The sequence below is a fragment of the Amblyomma mixtum genome, chromosome 2 (assembly GCF_055824585.1).
Source record: "Amblyomma mixtum isolate Tamu chromosome 2, ASM5582458v1, whole genome shotgun sequence".
Taxonomy (NCBI): domain Eukaryota; kingdom Metazoa; phylum Arthropoda; class Arachnida; order Ixodida; family Ixodidae; genus Amblyomma; species Amblyomma mixtum.
Window position 1 is genome coordinate 247581403 of NC_143013.1, and position 19885 is coordinate 247601287.

The window sequence follows — 19885 nt, forward strand, 5'->3', positions numbered from 1 at the left end:
GACGGAAACCGCACTACTAGCCGTTTTTCGGGGTGGTCTAAAACTTTTGCATTGACACTTTCTTCCTCAAGTTAATAATTAGAAAGTTAGCTAATTAAACTTAGCTAATTAATTAACTTTGAAGCGAGAAAAAAAATACTCAAGACTAGGCCACGCGACTATGAACACCCCTGAGGTGGTTTCACTGGACTAGGACACTTTGCCTTTTTTAAAAGTTTGGTTACATTCAGCTGGGACACCCCGTATATATATATATATATATATATATATATATATATATATATATATATATATATATATATATATATATATATATATATATATATATATATATATATATACTTTCTCTACATAACCATTTATAATAAACACTATGAAAGAAAAACAAAATTCGGCGTAGCATAGTGGTTTGCACGCTAGGCTATGGATCGGAACGATGGTGGTCCGATTCTCGCCGTGCACAAGATTTTCGGGTTTTTTTTGCTAGAGTGACACATCAGCGCAGAGATGCGACGCACAGATCCCGCGCACAGATTTCCGCTCCATGACCCTAGAAAGGCTCTCGCTTTCTGGTTAATGACAAGTTAGACATGACTTGTGACTAGCAATGACTTGTTATGACTTTTATTTCAGATGTAACGGACGGACTGAGTATCAGTCGCGAGTATGAGCCATTAAAGGCTTTCGCCTTAAAACCCTGAGGACGTTATTGCCTGAGTTCAGAGATGCGAATTTTCAGCGCATCTGTTGAGTCGTTTCTATTTCGAGATAGAACGAATAAAAAATTTGAGAGTTGATTTGTCGACCATTTTTTTTTGTAATTTTCAGTCGTGCATGCTTTACAAAGAGCATTTTTTTCCCATTCCTTGAGAGTCATCTAATCTCTCTAGGTATGAGCATTCCATGTCGTCGTCTTCTAGAAGTTTCATCCGTGCGCAATGAATACAGAGCACACCTCTATCGCAGTGCCCTCTTAAGGTGCCTTAAGCGGTCCCTAGTATTGAAGCGGGTAGACAACGACGACAATGAGCGATGACACGAGTGGGAGGAGTTGAAGACGACAACGAAGTTCTGACTGTGTTCTCGGTGCCGCTCGCAGCTGTTCTTTTCTATCTGTAAATATCTGTAAATATATTCTTTCCCGCCATATATTTGGTGAAGGTGCGGGGTATCAATCCCCGTACCTCTCGCACTACAAATAATTTCCGCAATAACCATGTAGAGATACTTTCTTGACGCCCATCTTGAAACCGTATCCACTATTGCCGGCAAGAGCGTAGTGCTCTGGCGAAGTGTCCCGCGAAGCTGATCTCTTAGAGCTCCCGCGCTTTCCAAAAGCAGGCGTGGCTCAGTCGCGGCCATATTTATTTCATTTTTTACAGATCTAGCTGCCTCAAGACAAATAGTCAACGGAGGAGAAAAGGGAGGAAGAAGTTAAAGGCGAAGAACTGAAATAATGAAATCGTAGAGGGAGTGCTTTGGTTTGGACAAATGGCGTTCGCGGGGACGAGTTCTAGTTCCGCCCACGTTTGTGGTGCTTCCATTAGGTACATAAAGGCACAATACTGCACGCGTCGACGACTAACATCATCACTTAGGTGCGCTGAAGTTTTGATTAGAGAGTCGTAATGGATGCAAGTTTTCTCTAAAGAGAGATTTCAAAGAGCGGACAGCGATTGTGACCGTTTCCTGCCTTGGTTGCGTATATATGCGATGCTTGTTTAAATAAAACTCCCTCTGAGAGCTGTGTACTTTCGGCTGGTCTCTCAATTTAATTTATTGTGAACACCAAAACGCGAAAAAAAAACAGAAATGACACGACCCAAAGGAAGCGCTCGCCTTTGTGACTTTTCGTTCGTAAACTTTCGCAGCCCTCCATCCACAATGAGCTGCGACCGAGTAGCCAATCTTTAAATTCTTCGTCATTATCTCATCTTGCTCATAGTTACCGTTTGAAGTTGCAATATGTTTTGTTTGTTTGTTTATTTTTTTGCACCCGCCAAGTGACTAAATGGTGAAAACTTTTAACTAGTGAGCCGGATAGCTCGGGTTCCATACCGGCTGCGGCCACCGGGTCTTGATGGAGGCGCAACGCAAAAAGCCGTGCGCGTGCCATGCAATGTCAGAGCACGTTGAAGAACCCTAGGCGAAGTAAATTATTCCGAAGCCCTTTACGACGGAGTCCCTCCAGAAAATGTGTGCCTCCGGGGCGTTATACCGCACAATTCACACTTTGTGCTCGGTTTTACAATTATGCCTCATTATCATTTTTTGTTTCGTTTCACTCGCTTCATATTAGGGCCCCTGAGGCATTGAAGCTATTTTAGGCGAAAAATGAAACTGCGACAAAAATTTCAACACTTCAGGCAATGAAAAATCGGTATGCTGGATGACGATATTAAATTAAATTGCACAGAGGCGTTCTATTCAGTCAATAATACGTATTTTCTTTCGTCATACACATCGGAAAATACTGAGAAGCAGGTCTCGATGCTATACTCTATCAGCAAATAGAGAACGCATTAGTCTACATTGAAATTGCCTAAGAAATTACGTTAATTTTTGCGTTACCAAAGGATTTCCTGCCGTACGTACTCAAAGGAGGCTAATGCTGAAGCCAAGCACATAATACTGCATTGCTCTGCCGTCAAGAGCAACGAGGAGACGTTCATCACTAATCGTGCTATAGAACGGCAGCAAGCTGCGAGAGGATTAATTCAGACGGACTATTCAAACGCGCCTCAGGCGTTATGCTGTACGGAGAACAGCAGTAACCTTGCCAATTCGCTGTGTACGAATTTTTCTTTCAGGTTGTTCGAATTCAGTGCATGCGCTAGAAGAAGCTATCTTCATACAATGTTCTCTCATCCCGTTCGACATGCAGCCCTCTTTCTCGCTTCGCTACTGGTCAGATACGACAATAACCTGCTTGAAGGACGTCATCTTGTTCGTTCCTCCTCGTAACTGGTATTACTTTCTCCGCACTCAGTGCAATCGGCACCGGTTGCCACTGATACGCGGGAACGCAGTGTGTTATGAAATTACCTCCTCAGCGTATCTTAGCTTTTCCTTTTGAGGGTTTTTTTTTTGCATTGATCTAAACGTAATTTCTGCGTTCTTTTTTTCCTTTCTTCCACTCTCCTCCTCGAGCGTTACTCACACAAGCCTTCCAGGTGGGATCGTATAAAAGGGCTCCTGCGATTCTCGGTATTTAGCAGTTGGCTCAACAGCAGCAGCCCACAACAAGCACAATGGTAAGTTGGAGCAGCACGCAGTATGAAGTGGCTAGTTCAAACCATTAAGATACAGGAACGAAGCTCTGCAATGGAAACGTGGGGCGCTATGCCGGAAGGCCCGAGTTTGGCGCTCGCCCGAGTTTCATCCGAGTTTGCGATGACGGCAGTCAGTGAACGAAGATAGCGCGGAACGTGCGCAGGCAGCGGACAATAAAATGTAGAGATAAAGCCACGTAAAGGCGATACAAGCGCACCCTGCGCGCCTGTTTCACACTTCAAACACAATACACTGCGCAATACCAAGCCGCAGCGCTACCTGAAGTTATCAGCGCCATATCAGCAATCGCGAAATCGTGACTTCTCTGCTATCTATCTGCACACTCGCCGCTAGCTGTCTGACACGCCTTTTCGGGCGCGTCAAAGGCGTGTCTTCTCTTTCAGGCTCTATCTGTCTCTCCATTTCCGAAGACGAACAGTGCGCACTAGGTGCACTCTTGTATCAACCCTTTGTCTCCACTCGAATACATTAAAAGGCAACAGATAATATTATGAACATTTTGTTGATTTCAAAATGTATTTTAAAATCTGAATCCAATGAAGCGTTGTTGAAAAGCATAACTTTAGGAAATTAACAAATATTTGACACTTTCTGCCGCTAGTGGCGATAGTGAGGCCATTGCTTGCAGCGTGGCTTGCATACGAACTAGAGCGGCAGCCCACCGTGCCGAAAACGAGGGAGCTCCTGCGCTGACACGCCGCCGGTAGCGCTGCCTTCGACTGGAAAGACTGGGCAACTACTACACGCTGAATCTGTCTTCTTTTTCGGCCATTGTGATAATATAGTTTATTGTGTCGTATATCAAAATATAACAGTCATGCATCTTCTGGCTTGCATAATACACAAAAGGAAAAAACTGAACTGCACTGCACCCCCGCGTCACTGCTGCTCTCTGCAGTGACATCAGGTGGAGTTCTCCGCTGCTACGGCCGCTGCCGCACCCCGCTATGCATATGGCCAACCATTTCGTTTAGTACGCTCTTGGCGAATCTCAGCGGTAGAAATTGGCCGTGCGAGCGGCTGTGATGCGGTGTGAGAAAAAAATTGCTGTTTGGCTGTATTCAATGATTCATTTCGTATGCCTGTTGTGTGTGATGCCTCTTTAGTGCACTGCGGATGCGAAGAGCGTGCTACTCAGCGACACAACTTATCCTATGTCATCCCACACTGACTAAAAGCTGTGAAGGTGGTGGCGCGCGTATCTGCGTAGTATTTGTTTACGTCGCGCATTTCAAGGTTTTGCGGGCTGGTTTTGTCACTAACGTCGATCGCCGTTGTATACCGCAGTGACATCGCAGTAATATCGTTCGGGCAGATGAGGGATCCTGTTTGTAATAATGGAATCGGACTTATAACAGAGAAAGGTGTTACGGTTGTGAAGTACGCAGTGCTTGCGTGCTGGAAATTACAAACTCTTTATTGCACTGGGTCTAGAGCAGCGACCGTTTGTGGATCTCGGATGTGTATGATACGTTGATGCTGAGCTTTATCACCGATGAAAGCACGGCCAAGCCAAACACCTGTGATGCCATGTTGTTGGAGTAGGACGTGCTCCAAGCACCGTTTCGTCGTCGTGCTCCGTGTTTGACGCCTTGCAAGCAGGTGTGACGCGCCGTCAGCGTTGTGCTGTCTCTTACGTGGTTGCAACAGGCTATAGTAATGTGCAATCTTGGTATGCGAGCGAAGAAATCGGCGGCTATCGCCACGTTGCGTGTCCTTCGCAGAGGTGCTTAGATTAATCAGCGATGACGTCCGTTTTGCCGGTTATATTTCGATGGTCAACATCGTCGATGTCTGTCAGCAATCAGCACAGCCGCGCAGCATACCTGTAGCCGGCAGGGATGTTGGGAGTGGCCCACCCATAGCGCGTACGCCTATAATTTATGTGTGGCACGCCGGGGGCGTGACCAATGGTTTTGATTGACAGGTGAACTCGGAGCTAAACTCGTGAACGGTGAAGTGCCCCGAATTCATCTCGGGACTGTCATGGCGGCAGCAGCGGCAGCCTGGGTCATCGCTTCCTCTGACGGCAAATGTCAGTACGGCCGGCTGGACCCGTTTACTGCCATGGCCGACGACGAATTCCAGCGACATTTTCACCTCTCCAAAACATCGGTACGATGGTTGTGTAAAGAGTTAGGCGACGACCCACGCCTGCGGAGAGTGCGTACCGGGCCTCATTCGCTTTCGGTCGAAGAGCAAGTCCTCCGCGCCCTCCGGTTCTTCGCGACCGGGAGGTTCCAGGGGAGCGTCGGCGCAGACCGCTTTATTGGACGCCACCAAAGCACTGTGAGCCGCTGTGTTAGGGACGTCTCCGACGCGCTTATCGACGCGGCTGTGCAGAAGCAATGGCTCGCTTTCCCCACGACTGCGGCCGAGCGTGCATATTTTAAGGAGCGTTTCCTTCTGCGCGGCGGCATCACAGACGTCGTGGAATGCGTCGACTGGACCTACATTGGCGTAAAGACCCCTTCGAAGTCCAGCCCTGACGTGGTGAAGGCCAACTATTTCACCAGGAAGGCACATTATGTATTGAACACAATGGTTGTAAGAATTCTCTGTTTTGCTTTCATGCATGTCATGGTTAATGGAATGTTCTCCCATTTATTAGTGATAGTGATCCGTGTACTGTGCAGTGTCAGTGAATGTTAAGGAACCCCATATGGTTGATTGGCAGCCCTTCACCATGGCATGCCTCATCGCTTGAGTTACTTTGGGGCATTAAACCTCAAAAACCGCTTCCGTTTATCAGTAACTGAGCAGTTTTACACACAGTGTGGATAGTTTTTTGTTTTACTTCATGTTTGCGCACGTAATAGGTGCATGCATTTTTCCAACTATTTCATGTATGCATTTTGATGGGTTTTTAAACGGTAGCATTTGTTCACTTGGCAGATTGCATTCTTATGCAATATTCATAATCGCAAGTCGCAATAAATGTTTCTCTTTGGCTGAAGTGGAAAAGCTCCTGTCGGAAGCACTGGCGTCTGTAAGCCAGGAAAACTGGCAAAACTGTTGTGTTCATGTGGAGCAAGTTGAGGCTGAAGCATGGCAACGCGATATGATTGTTGACGCTGAAATTGAGCCGGTTGTCTTCAGCATTTCTGACTCATGCAACTCCTCCTTTGATGAGTCGAGCACTGATTCCAGTGATGAAGATTTGAGTGGCATCGAGGAACTTGTCTGACTTCGAATTGATGTGTAATTCACATGCTACCGAGGAAAGAGAGAGGACTCATCGGCTTGCTGTGATCACCTTTGTGCGTGTGTGGGTGTAAATGTGAAATATGTGTGCATGTGGGTGTGTGTGTTAATCAGTCTACGGAGGAAATTGTAACATTTCCATCAAAAATTGTAATATTTCCATCAAATCATTGCATCATTGTAATTCGTTGCATCAAATTGTATCGGGCAGTAACTTGTAGTGTAGGTGGTGAGGTGGTCGTGTTAATAGTGTCTGTATAGAAGTAGAATTTGTAAGGGAGTGCAAATAGTACTTTTTTCCAGTTAGAATACGTATACTGGTACACGTCATCAATGTGGGCAGTTTATGGAAGATTAATAGCAGAAAAATACGGCGGAGCTTAATCAAGCCTGGTGTCAATTATTCGAAAAGTATCTCAAAATGTGAGAGCAAATTGGATTCCTTTAAAATAATTTTGAACATATATTGTTTGATTCGTTCGACTAACTGAATAGCAATTTATTCAATTATGCTGTTCAAAAAGTTCGAACATTCACAAACCCCTAGGCATTGTCCTCATTTTGTGTGTGGAGGTTGAGAATGGTATGTATGGGTGTCTGATCTTCATGTCCTGAAAAGGAATTTCTGGTTTGGTGTTGTCGTGCATTACTGTCAATTTCTGGTCGTTTTGACATGTTATGCAGTGCCAGTGTTGAGGTAGCCAGTACTGTATGTTTTGTCCTTAATTTTTCGGAGGTGTGAATGATTTCAAGCTGGTTCTTGCTCAGTTGAGTGTGAAACAATAGTACATTGGTCAGGTTTTCGTTTTATCAAATAGTGTTGTTCAATGGCTCCACATTTTTTTCCGTTTTGGAGCACTTGACTTTTTGTGTGTTGGTGTACATCCACTGCACGTGTCCTTTAATCTGTATGCACTGTGATCCATGCCACGGGCTGTTTCCAGAATAAACCATTTCTCGCAAACACTGCGGGGTCAGCATTCTTTATTGTCCTATCTCATTTATTGTTTGCTCTTTGGAAATATTTTTTCCTAGCGTTGTACAACTTTTTCTTCATTCTTACTTGACGCTACCACAGCTTGGAACTCTTTTTACCTGGCTGCATAAAAATCCTGCCTGAGCAGCTGCTGCTCTTCTAGAAGAGCAGGGAAATCGAGACAAGCTGACTCTTGAAGCAGTACTATTTTCTGTCACTGTGGGAATCAACACTATGTTCAAAATTTAACACTTAACACGGGAAAACAGGCCATACCAAGGTGGTGTGTGTAAAAATAATTTGACCAATCAGCTAAAATATGCTGCTCTTTTGCCGCATATAATAGCGAAGTTATAGAGCCCTCTTCAATCACAAAGGAAAACGCGCTTTGCTTAAGAACGATAGATATCTTAACAAAAACAAAAGAATTGCAGATAACCACAAGAATGTGACACATATACAGTCAGAAAATAGGCGATTAAGAAGTCTAGAACATGTGTTCTGCGCTCTTGCATGATAAACCAGCATTCTAAATTAACAGACATCTTGCTTCTGAACTTTGCGATCAGTAAAAAATAATTGTTCTCGCCAAGTCCTTTGGGCTATTCTACAGCACAGTGCCAAAGTCTGTCCCAGACTCTTTTGGCGAAGACTGGATCAGCCGCTAACCGGTTGCACAGAACAATTCATAACATGCCTTCATAACCTTAAGAGAGGCCCACAAAAAAGTGGGCTCCTCGGCAACGGCGAAATCGAAAGTTGCAGACGGCCACTTGTTAATCGGGCCACTTCAGAGCACTCACCACTGTGCTAATTAATTAAAGCCGACGAATGAATGTCATCTTGCGCACAAACCTCTCGCTTGCATCTAAAAAGTATAGTCACAATGCTGCTGAATCAGGAAGAAAACCGCCACTGCTGACCAAAAGCCGGTGCGAGCTCATTGACAACAAATTTCGGACAGCTCACATTAACGCGGTATGCATCAAATGAACAGATGCATGCAGTTCATTTCAGAACACGGCATAATATTTAAGCGATTCTGAACAAAACGAGTTTTCTCATTCAAGTCACGCGAAATTCAACTTGCGATGAAAAAAAAACTGGGCGAAACAAAAAGTTTCACCATTCAGGATTCGAACCCACGCACTGCCATTGCCTATCGACTCTCCGGAGCGACGCGTTAGGCCACACGGCCACAGAACAGCGCGGAGTGATACACGTCTCTTTATTTTTTTTTTGCGGACTACTTCCGTAGCCTTCACAGCGTTGCACATGATGTAGCGCTGGTAGCGTTCCCTCGCGGTACAAAGCAAAATTTAATAATGCATGAATCACTCTAAAGCGCTTTAAATCCAAATCTTGCACACTATAAAATGCTTATCAAGGTGTACTAAGTGCATAATAAAATTCAACAAACCTCGTTTGTATAATTGGACACGTAATGCACTTGGTGGAGCGATAGACAAATGAAAAGTGCACCGGCGGTTGGCTCACGTGACCAGTTCTTTGTAGACCGCCCAAGAAGCCCATGAGGTGGCGCCGATGTGATGATAAAGCACGGAATATATCCAGATAACCCAATGAAGCTGGAGGCGTGACGAGGGTGGGATTTTGTCTTGCTACCATTAGTTCACTCATCTGAGGGCGTCGCCAGAACTCGGGAAGATTCCGAGTTTCAGCAAACTCGGGCCTTCCAGCATAGCACCCATGTACTCGAGCTTCCAGCAATCTGAAAACCACAGAGTTATTGATGCATAGTTCAGCTCCAATATGCGTGCGACTACTGCGATTGCAGGGCTTTTATCTTCGTTTCTGAACGTTAACACTGGTATCTTGGATCAGCGGTTGCCCATTTATATATTCTATTGTGGTATTTACTCCATTACGTTTTTAATCAAACGATAATAACAATCTTTCAGTCATACGTACGACCTTTTTTTTTGTAAGTTTTACCCGTGTAATTCATTTTACTGTCGCTAAGCCAGCCTGTCGTGCTTCAATCCCGCTCGTTAAATAAGGACATGTGTATTGCAGGGACATCTCGTGAAGTACACGGGCCCAGCCTTATGCTTCGTGCATATACAACGAGGGATGGCTGTCATTAATTACCAGTAGATAGATGAGAGAGTAGATAGGGAAGCGTACATCAGAGGAGGAATCCTTCATCCGCTCAACGCTCTCGTTCGCTAGGTGTTAAACGGAACATCTTACAGTAGCCAAAGCCGTCTACTCACGAAAACTTGCCTTCTTACAGATAGCAAAGCTGTACAGACGACTACAGCCACAAAGATGAGAATTAACTTTGTAACATCAGCTTATTGTTCACTCCATGCGTGGCTTTCAGATCCGCGCTTGCGTCCTCCTGGCTCTGGCCACCAGCGCTTTCGCTGGCTTCGTCGGCACCGGCGTTGGCTACGGATTCGCCCCAGTTGCTAGCTACGCTGTGGGTGCTCCAGCCTTTGCTGCCTACCACGCTGCTCCAGCTGTGGCTACCGCCGTCCACGCTGCTCCAGCTGTTGCCACCTACGCCGCTGCTCCAGCTGTTGCCACCTACACCGCTCCAGCTGTGACCAAGGTTGCCACCACCTACGCTACTGCTCCAGCCGTGACCGCTGTCCACGCTGCCCCAGCTGTCGCCACCTACGCCGCTGCTCCAGTTGTTGCTGCCGCTCCAACTGTGACCAGGGTTGCCACTACCTACGCTGCTGCTCCAGTTACCACCGCTGTGCACGCCGCCCCAGCTGTCGCCACCTACGCCACTGCTCCAGTTGTTGCTGCCGCTCCAGCTGTGACCAGGGTTGCCACCACCTACGCTGCTGCTCCAGTTGCCACCGCTGTGCACGCCGCCCCAGCTGTCGCCACCTACGCCGCTGCTCCAGTTGTTGCTGCCGCTCCAGCTGTTACCAGGGTTGCCACCACCTACGCCGCTGCTCCAGTTGCCACCGCTGTGCACGCTGCCCCAGCTGTCGCCACCTACGCCGCTGCTCCAGTTGTTGCTGCCGCTCCAGCTGTTACCAGGGTTGCCACCACCTACGCCGCTGCTCCCGTTGCCACCGCTGTCGCTGCCCCAGCCGTCGCCACTTATGCCGCCGCCCCAGCTCTTGCCACGACCACCGTCCACCACGCCCCGGCTGTTGCTACCGTTGCCCACGCTGCTCCAGCCGTTGCTGCCTACCACGCAGCCCCAGTCTACGGCTATGGCGTTGGCACTCTCGGCTACGGTGTCGGCCACTACGGCTTCGGTCACGGTCTCCTCGGCTACGGTCTGAACTACGGCTATGGTCTTGGCTCTCCCTTCGACTACACCACCCTCCTCCGCAAGAAGAAGTGTGAGTAGTGATGCAGTCTTTTTGATGGCTTACGATTGTTTATGCGTGTGCGTTCATATTTCACGCTTGTCTGCAGAGCTATATGGATTAGAAAACAATTATTTTAATTATCTTTCACCTTTTAAACTCGGTAATGACAAGAAAATCTGTATGCATAAATATCGGCATATTCTTAACTGTTCTAACTGTTTTTTTTACCCTTACAGAGATTCTGCACTCCAGCTCTCAAGGACCGGCAAAACACATGCGTGTGTTTTTCCTGTGAGAAGGATACATGTAAAAATAAAATTTTGTATATATGTCGCTACTCCTAATTGGTTGCTTTTTCATGGCGGTTGTCATGAGGTTTCTTGCGTATCAAAGTCATGGGCCATATCCGAGTTGAATATCAGGCTCATTTATTGACGTCGTTTCTATGAGAACCATGAATGCCGAAAGAAGAGCGGTGTGTGCATCACCAATTTGTGGTGGTGCTGCATAAATATCGGTATTATAATTATTAACAGTATCAATAGTTTATTCTCCATTACCGGTTGTGTAAAAAAACATCGATAGTCTTTCTAACGATAAACTATCGGTAATATCGATGGTATTGCTACCAATACCCCTATTCAGGGGCATTTGAGGTGTACAAGAAATAAATAAATAAATAATATTATCAGTAGTGCTCTGAAAAATTGCTCTTGTTGCCTAGCGATATGGCCAAAACCTTCCCAATAGCTCACCGTTAGCAACACCGATTTCACTCAGTTTATGAGAATTTTTGCTGAAGGAAATACATTATTTAATTCCGCGTGTAAAAGTCTGAGAATATGTCCATAAATGCATTCATCCTCAGGAGTAACCAGCTATACCCTTCCTGCGCTTTATTTTTTGATGCTCTTATATTTAAATGGCAAATAGCGATATAAACTCGTCGCAGTGCAGTTCTGCACACTTGTAACGTCTTTTTTTGTTCAACTGAATAGTTCAAGTTAATTATTTTGTATCACCCACGCATTCTGGTTAAAGAACACAAGCTTGGCAGCTTTATTGCCATTCAGCCTGCTCTTTCCACCTAAAATGACCTCTCCAGCAGCCGAGAACATGCTTTTTGCTGGTACCACGGTGTGGCTGGTACTGACGTTCCTGAAACACGCATGTACTTACCAGCTACTTCTGAGAGTGGTGTTGTAGAGCATTGCAAAGCCACCAGAATAGTAAGGGGTAACTCTTCCTTTGCTGCGGATCCGTTCCAGGTACTGGGGAAATATCGGTGTGTTAGAGGTCGGAGTTGGGGGCTACTTTTGCCGTCTTTGAAGAAGCCGCAAAAATTCATTTGAAACCGCCTACGTGTTTTGTTCCTTCTTCAGCGGCTCGTTGTAGTCAGGTGTTTGCAGCGTGTCGTAATCCGGTAAATTATTATGCAACCTATTCAAATAACTCATGCTGGTATATCACCATTTTGCGTTCATATACCGATTGCGATGCACCATGAGCATGAAACGGAATGCGAGCAGAAAAAAGCGAGAATATCAGCTTCTAGAGACTATTTTTACACAGGATACATTACAGTTACATGGAGTGAACTTTGCCACACATAGCTAAATAAAAACAGCACTAGTGATCTGTTTCTCCGAGCTCATCTGTTAGGTTTTACTTGATGCAGATAGAACATGCTGTGTGACTGTAAAGGAATGCTTTCTTTTCTTACGAAAATGCGTCCCTTCCCATGCGACAGTGTCCTATTATGCCATAAGCCGTGCACTGTGCCAAGTACTTTCATGATGATAAGAACAAATCTTGCCATTGTACAGAAAAGAAAGCAGCTGACGCTTGTTAATTTTCAAGAGCAATAATAAATGGAATATATGTACTGAGTAGATCCATGGCTGATGCCAATGTATAGGATAGAAACCAAACAAAAAGAAGGCAGCTGGTTGAGAGCTCTAACGAAGCTGCCCGTCGCGATTAGGCAGGTAACGAAACTCGTGGAAGGTGACCATTGGGTGGCTTTTAAAGTGATATGTACCATTGTACGATGCTGCGAAGTGCACCATTGTACCATGATTGGTACCATGGTACCAATAAGCAAGATAGGTCGCTCCTTACCCACTATATACATAGCCCAAGCACAGTAGAAACGATGGATAAAAAGGAAAGGTTAGCTGTAAGGCTAAAACCCACAACCTCACCTCTTCTCCCAGAATAGGTGTCCTCACAAGTAGACGCAATAAGGCTTAAATCCACTGCATTGCGACAGCAGCGAAAATTACCCGCTTCGTCGTTGTTGTGGAGGCTGCAGCCAAAGTCCCTGAAGCGCGAATGGCGCACTTAGTGTCTTGTCACGCTGAGCGGATGTGGTATCCACTTGTTAAAGTGGAGGTGACGCCTAGAAGAAGGGCCAGCAAGTAATTCGAAGCTGTGGGTTGTGATGCGACAATTGTTGAGAGGCGTGATGAAAATGTACGCTACTGCGCACGATAGGTCTGCGCATTACAGCTTTGGGTGCCTAGTGCAGCAGTAGTAACTATGCCCTCTTAAAGTAACCCTGTTTCGCTCTTGCATGCCCAGAGAAGAATTACTTGTTCTTCAGAGCTGGCGAGTGGCAGAATATCCCAAATTAGGAAAGAGATACGGGCTATTAATGAGACCTACTTTAAAAGGTCTGATTGTAATTGGCGACATAATTATGATTGCGTCGGATTTCGAACCTAAGAATTAGATTACGGTCATGCAACGTTCTAATCAGTATTTACTGGCTTTTTTTTTCTTTGAAATATTAATAATAACAATCTATTAAAATTCAGAGGGGCACTTTGCTGACTTAAAGTGCGGTGAGGCGAAAGCCTTTTGTTGCTGCTTGTGTTACTGATGTGTGGTTAAGATGATAATTAAGTACACAATTGTTTGTGAATCTTAAATGCTGGAGACAATGGGGGGTGTTTGGGAGGCATCCGTCTGATTCGACGCCTTGCAGGCGAACTACATAGGCGTTGACAGGAAGTAGCGTACCCATTAGCACGCTCACCTGCGGAACGGAAGGATGGTGGATTCGAATCACGTCGTGCACAAAGATTTTTTTTCTGCTCTGACTAGAACAGCGTCATTGATACCTCTGCTGACTACCTTCTGCCGACAACGATGGGGCATTAAAGGCCTTCGCCTTAATATTCTTCGCGGACTAAGCCAGTCCTTGAGCGCTTACTGGGGCCAGGCGGACTTGTGAATCGTGGCATCTTTCAGGGGAGACTTCTGATTGGTGGCCCCGACAATCAGATTGTGGCGTCTTTTGATGGCAGCTATGACATCGGAGGCGCGCAACTTGGGTTCCTAGCATCTTAACGCGTAGCTTTGGGACCCCGTTCCTGCTTGGAATACTTCGGTGGGTTCCAACAGCTGTGCGACGTTTTGGCCTCTCCGTGCCACGCAGTCATCCCTCTCCTCTCGCCATGCGGACTGCATGGCCATGTGATGGCGTAAAGTTTCTGGCTACTAACTCTTCAAACAATACTTCGCGTTTTATGGGAAGCGTTGTCTCAGTATCTGGTGCAGTAAAAAGAAGTTCAGTTATGAGTCATCACCCTTGCTTTGAAACTCTTGGGTACGTAGTTATGGAGTTAAATAATACGCTGGAAAAAAAGTAGAGTGTTGGTATGCGACGCCTAATTTATTGGTTGCCTACAAGCGCTCCTTGTGCAGGCTCGTATGCAGAAGACATGTCTTAACTAAGATCTATTTCCTTTATCGCGAATCCAAAGTGTTTTTATCCGTAAAAGTTCAGTACTGTTTGAAAATGAGTAAAAAAAATTAACTTCAGCCTAAGGAGCACAGAGTTTTTCATTTAACCAATAAAGTCGCACAAAATTTCAAGGCACCGTAGCTAACAGTCGAAAATGCCTAGAGTGCTTAAGCAAGTAGGTCTGTATTTGCCTGCTTACCTTCAAGATAAGGACTGTAACGGCGAGAACACACCAGTAAACTGAAAAAAAAAAATTGTGTTAGCATGCTGAAGCGCACTGCGCCGTAAATTATTTACTTAAGTACGATACAGACACGCGGAACGGAGAAGGACCACTTATTTGCAATTTATCGACGGCTTGCCCACTACCCGAGGTGTATTTCTTCGACGTCCGTATATGGTTATAAAAAACCCTTCGTGTGAAGCGTTAAGCAGCACCTCGACCTCGGCACTGATAAGCTGCTTTGCACAGCAGAAGTGCTTTTTTGCCGCCACTCTTACTACGTGCGTGCAATAATGTTAACCCTTCGGTTCTATCATTTGTGCACTGATATTCCTATGCGTCGCCTCGAAGAGATTTAAAAATTTTTTTCACCTTCTAAATAACAGCTTCTGCGTGTCTAAGCATTAGGTAGCGTTCATCAAAGCTGAGCGTAAAAGTTTTTGTTATTCGATGTACTACAACGATGGCTTCCTTTTCTGAAGGAAAAAAGTTCCGGAAAAAAAAAAAACAATGTACTCCTGAGTCCCAATCACCGTGTTACTGAATTACTGCATTGAAGTAGTGCTCTCTATAAGCCTTGCAACATGTGGCTCATTTGGAAAGCGAATATTTGTTATTCCATTGTTAGATTTTTTTAGCATCTGAGACCAGCAAAATTTTGGTTGTTTTGCTGTTCTGCGCCTTTCCTTTCTTCAAATGCGAGAATATTTATTGATCTTATTCCTGGCTAAGAGAGGGAATTAGAGAGTCAGCGGAGGTAATGAAGCCACGTATGCGGGTTAACAGGCAGCAATATCTTTAAGCCGTTATGCCGAAATACAGAAGATTACCGCGTTCATTTCCTTCGGTCGAATTTTGCGGTCATCACAAGCTAATAGAATGCAGATTAAAACCCTATTGCAAGCTGCTTGGCAGTGCTATCACCGGCCACGACTCTGGTTTAGTATTCAGCACGGCAAAGTGCACAAAATTTTAATGAGCCAAGTGTGCAGTGCCGTTCCTACAGAACGATATAGGAATGTGGAGTTTCCCGGCGGTAGGAAAAACATAAACGAACGTACCGCATCTGTGAGGAGGACATAGAAACAGCAACAACATTTCCTGCCAGCCACTTCTGAATACACGCTGTGTTGCCCAAAGTTTTTGCCGTCTTGTATCGCCTCACCATCAGCTACAATTTCATAAGTGGAACGGGATGATTTTAAGGCGAAAGGCTTTAATGGCTCATACCCGCGGCCATGGCTCTGCCCGACCATCTGTTACATCTGAAGTGAAAGTCATAAATAGTCATCACTAACTAGTCATTAACCAGAAAAAAATCCTAAAATCTCGTGCACAGCGAGAATCAATCCACCATCCTTCCGTTCCATAGCCGAGCGTGCTAATAACTACTATGCTACGCCGACGTCCTGGCAATGCATATGGAGTTCTCCTTGTCTAGCGGAAGGAAGCTGGAGAGCGTTGCGGGAAAGGCTTTGGCCTCATGGCCCTTTGGGTCACCAAGTGCCTTCTGGAAATTTTTAATTTCAAATCTTTGAAATGCCCTATCGGATTGAAACATGTGCTGGACATTTGACAATACACAGGCACTATCGATGAGAAACAGGGGCATTTTGAGTATGAATGGCGCATTAGACAACAGCAGGAATAACTTCAGAGCTGCACAATTTTTTTTTATTTTCAGTTGTTTACCATTTCGCCACATTTTTCATAAAAGAACTGGTCTGAACAGCTCAAACGAGGCTAAAAGTTATACGTTACACCAAAGCATCGGTGAAAATATGAAAAGAAATTCCGTAAAGGTGAAGTTTGTTTTGTTTTCTCGAATACTAAATTAAGGTCTTTGCACACTCATTCTTTTTGTTGCAAAACAACGTCCTTTTCAGTATAGATTCCTTCGTACGGTTAATTATTAGTATTTGAAGCCGCAATTTCTTTGTTGAGCCCCTTTTCACTGCTGTTTTCTTCCTTCCCTAAGACGCGGTGCGCTCAATTTTCATAACCTCTGCCGTATTGCTCCACTAATCGCGCGCTCCACCCACACGCAGCGTAGCCAACCAGAAGCAAATTTCGCCCAACTTCAGTCTTTATTCTTTTCTTTAAGTTCTCGGCTCACCTCTTCCTTTTCAACACATATTATGACGAAGAATTTCAACAAAACCTCGGGTACGTGTTCTGTGCAAAACGCTTCAGCGAAAAGCATCCCTGTAAATCAGATCAAAAAGTCGCCGCTCAAAAAACAAAGGGCTTTCGTAGTTCGTGGTTGCTTTCGACTATTCGACTGACTAGATGATAAATCTGAAGGAAGCTCCATCCACATTTTCGTCCGGAAACGATAAATGCAGGAGCGTTGCTTTGTCTACTCGGGTGGTAGAGGTAGCCAAATGCGAATGGGAGGTTTCGCTTCAGAGTTTCATGCCGAGCCTACACTAAAAGATGCTCTACGAAAACGACTATTTTATTTATTTATTTATTAGAGATAGTATCAGTCCGGTCAGGACCAAGATAGGAGTGATACAAGGTACAGATTACAAAGGCGGAACACGACAAACAAAACACCAGCACCATCCAGTCGGTGCCAAGTTTTTAACATATCAAAAAATGGAACTGACCTCTAAGCAACAAATAAAATTGCGCAAAAATATCGCTGCAACGAAACAGAAAACAATGTGAAAACACCATGCCCAACACAAATGCAAGGCGCATTATATCAGGCACTATACCAACCAATCACGATACCAACTATCCTACCAACTATCCTAAGGCCAAAATGTGAATGATCTAACACAGCCCACATGTTTGTGAGGGCTGAGGAACTAAATGTATTAAATTTATTGTGGAAAACACCGAGAAAGGAGCCCCTCATCTCCATAAAAAGGGGGCATAGTTAAACATTTTCCCGGGTGTGGTGAAGGACCGCAGAATGCCGCCTTCGCCAAAGCCTTGCTTTTTTTTTACTTGATGTACCGTTTATCTTTGCTCGGCAACTGTTTCATCAATTAAAGAAAATCCCACAAATTTGTTTGGTTTATTCTGTGAAGTGAGGACTTAATTTTCTAGTATTTTTTTATACTAACCATTTTGAGGCGACCTTGAAAAGCAATAATCGGAGAAAAAAAAATCAGAATGTCCGGCCCAGTGTCGTTTTCAACCTGAAACGCTTAAGCCCATAGGCGTACACTGCTGACGCCTCAAAAGGATATATCGTATACAGCAATTATAGCAATATCAGATATGGATAGGGCATCGGTAGGGCATCGGTAGGGCATCGATAGGGCATCGTCACCGGTATTTATCTCGAAACCTCATCTGTTTGAAAGCATGAAGCCAAGACCTTTCTAATTCTGCCCGCCATCTAACCCTACCAAATGCTGTAGCTTCGTTGTAACGTAATGTTACGGTGAAGGTTTAGAATGAACTATTCACCAAGCAGAATCCAGATTTTAAAGAAAGAGGCTCAGTTTTGACATTTCTGATGGTAGTGGCCAAAGATAGCTTGCTGTCTTTAGGCGATCATTGTTCGGTCAGAAAACTAAACAGTAGGGGTGTGCGAATATCAAATTTTTCGAATACGAATCGAATACGAATACTTGATTCCGAATATCGAATCGAATGCCGAATAATCCAGGACAGACGCATTTAACCACTGCAAAACATTTATTTGAGCACCCAAGAACATCACAGTTCAACTATCGATGATTAAATGAACATAAAAGGTGTGTGTGGCTGCACAAAAGTATCAAAGTCTCGAACGTTATTTTTAGAAGAGTGGAAATATGAGAGAGGATGTCTAGTACACAGCAATGATTAAGGCTAGCTTGCCATAAGCACCAAAGCTCGTTGCTGGAATGAACGTTAAAGATTGTCGAGAAAGAAAACCAGCTGCTCCACATGGTCAGGCAGAATTAGTTCCCTTCTACCTGAAACGACTCCTCCAGCCACAGAAAATTCTCTCTCACTTGGCACTGACCTGGCACGTATTTCGAGGTTCTTCGTGCACAGCTCAGACTATAGCAGCTTCGCAGGTATAGCCACAAAAAAGCTCACGAGCGCAGTCAGCTACGGCATGGAAAAATGAATGGAATGGAAAAAGAATGGAAAAACATTCATTCGTGTGAATTTTTAGTGAAATCAATTTATTATTTGAAAACGACTAAACACTCTTCAGACTTGGGCGAGTGATGCAACGAGATGTTTCTGACTAGCCCATGAGAAAAGGGTAAAAATCTACATGCGTGGAGTATGGAATGCTAGTTGAGTGCCTGTATTAATGGGATTATCTGGCTGTAAATAGCGCTGCCCTATTAAAGTGCAATTATGACTTCATTTGAGAACATTTGGAAGGCAGACATTTTATTTAATATAATCAAAACTACGCAGCCTAAATGAAACATACCATGAAGAGCTCCCACGATCAGAAGCAAACAAAGCTACGTGAGAATAAGCAAATATGAAGCCAGGATCTAGTCACAGGAAATGTTCAAGCAAGCATTTCCTCCAAGAGGTCGCCGTGTAAAATTTCAGTGAATCAACAGGACTCCTTGAAGACTGCTCCGTGCCTAACACACAAATAGAATTATCAACTGGGCATCTCGACTGAAAAGTTTCGGCTTCTGTGTAAATGTATGCTGTTTAAACGGTCAAGGCAACGTTCACTTCGCGTTCGCGAGAGATAGCGCTCTGGATCTCTGCACTGCGAAAGCGCTCAGTAACCTTTAGAGATATAAAGAACATATGAGAGCTTCAAATCACCGAATTGTCAAGCCACGCTAGAACAGTGCATCATATTACGACATCAAAGCACTAGCAAGAGCACGTCGATCACAACATTCCTTCATATTGAACGCAAATAATTTTCAAGCGATCTATCGCTCAGTACAGTCAACACAACGCAAATGGTTCAGCTCAGTAGCAGTGTCAAGAAAGTTCGCAAAGTAATTACAAAACACGCTTTTGCTAGGAACCACCAAGCAATGATCCGAAAGTCACAACTTGCTCCACCCACACACTCATTATGACACCTGCCTGGCTGCTATAGGCCTCTAATAATAATGACTTACCAGTTTCAAACTGAATGCAATACTGAGGCGTGGCACTGTGAGCTAGCAGAGAAACTCTCACTTTCGCGTGCTACG

The 19885-nt window shown here is 44.8% G+C and overlaps 1 protein-coding gene across 1 annotated transcript; it reads left to right on the top strand.

The window, feature by feature from the left end:
* The first annotated feature begins 9806 nt into the window (after nt 1–9806).
* On the top strand, nt 9807–10814 carry LOC149363357 (uncharacterized). The gene has a single exon (XM_089568479.1). It carries the CDS (start codon nt 9807–9809, stop codon nt 10812–10814), a length of 1008 nt encoding a protein of 335 aa, XP_089424605.1.
* Nucleotides 10815–19885: the final 9071 nt, after the last annotated feature.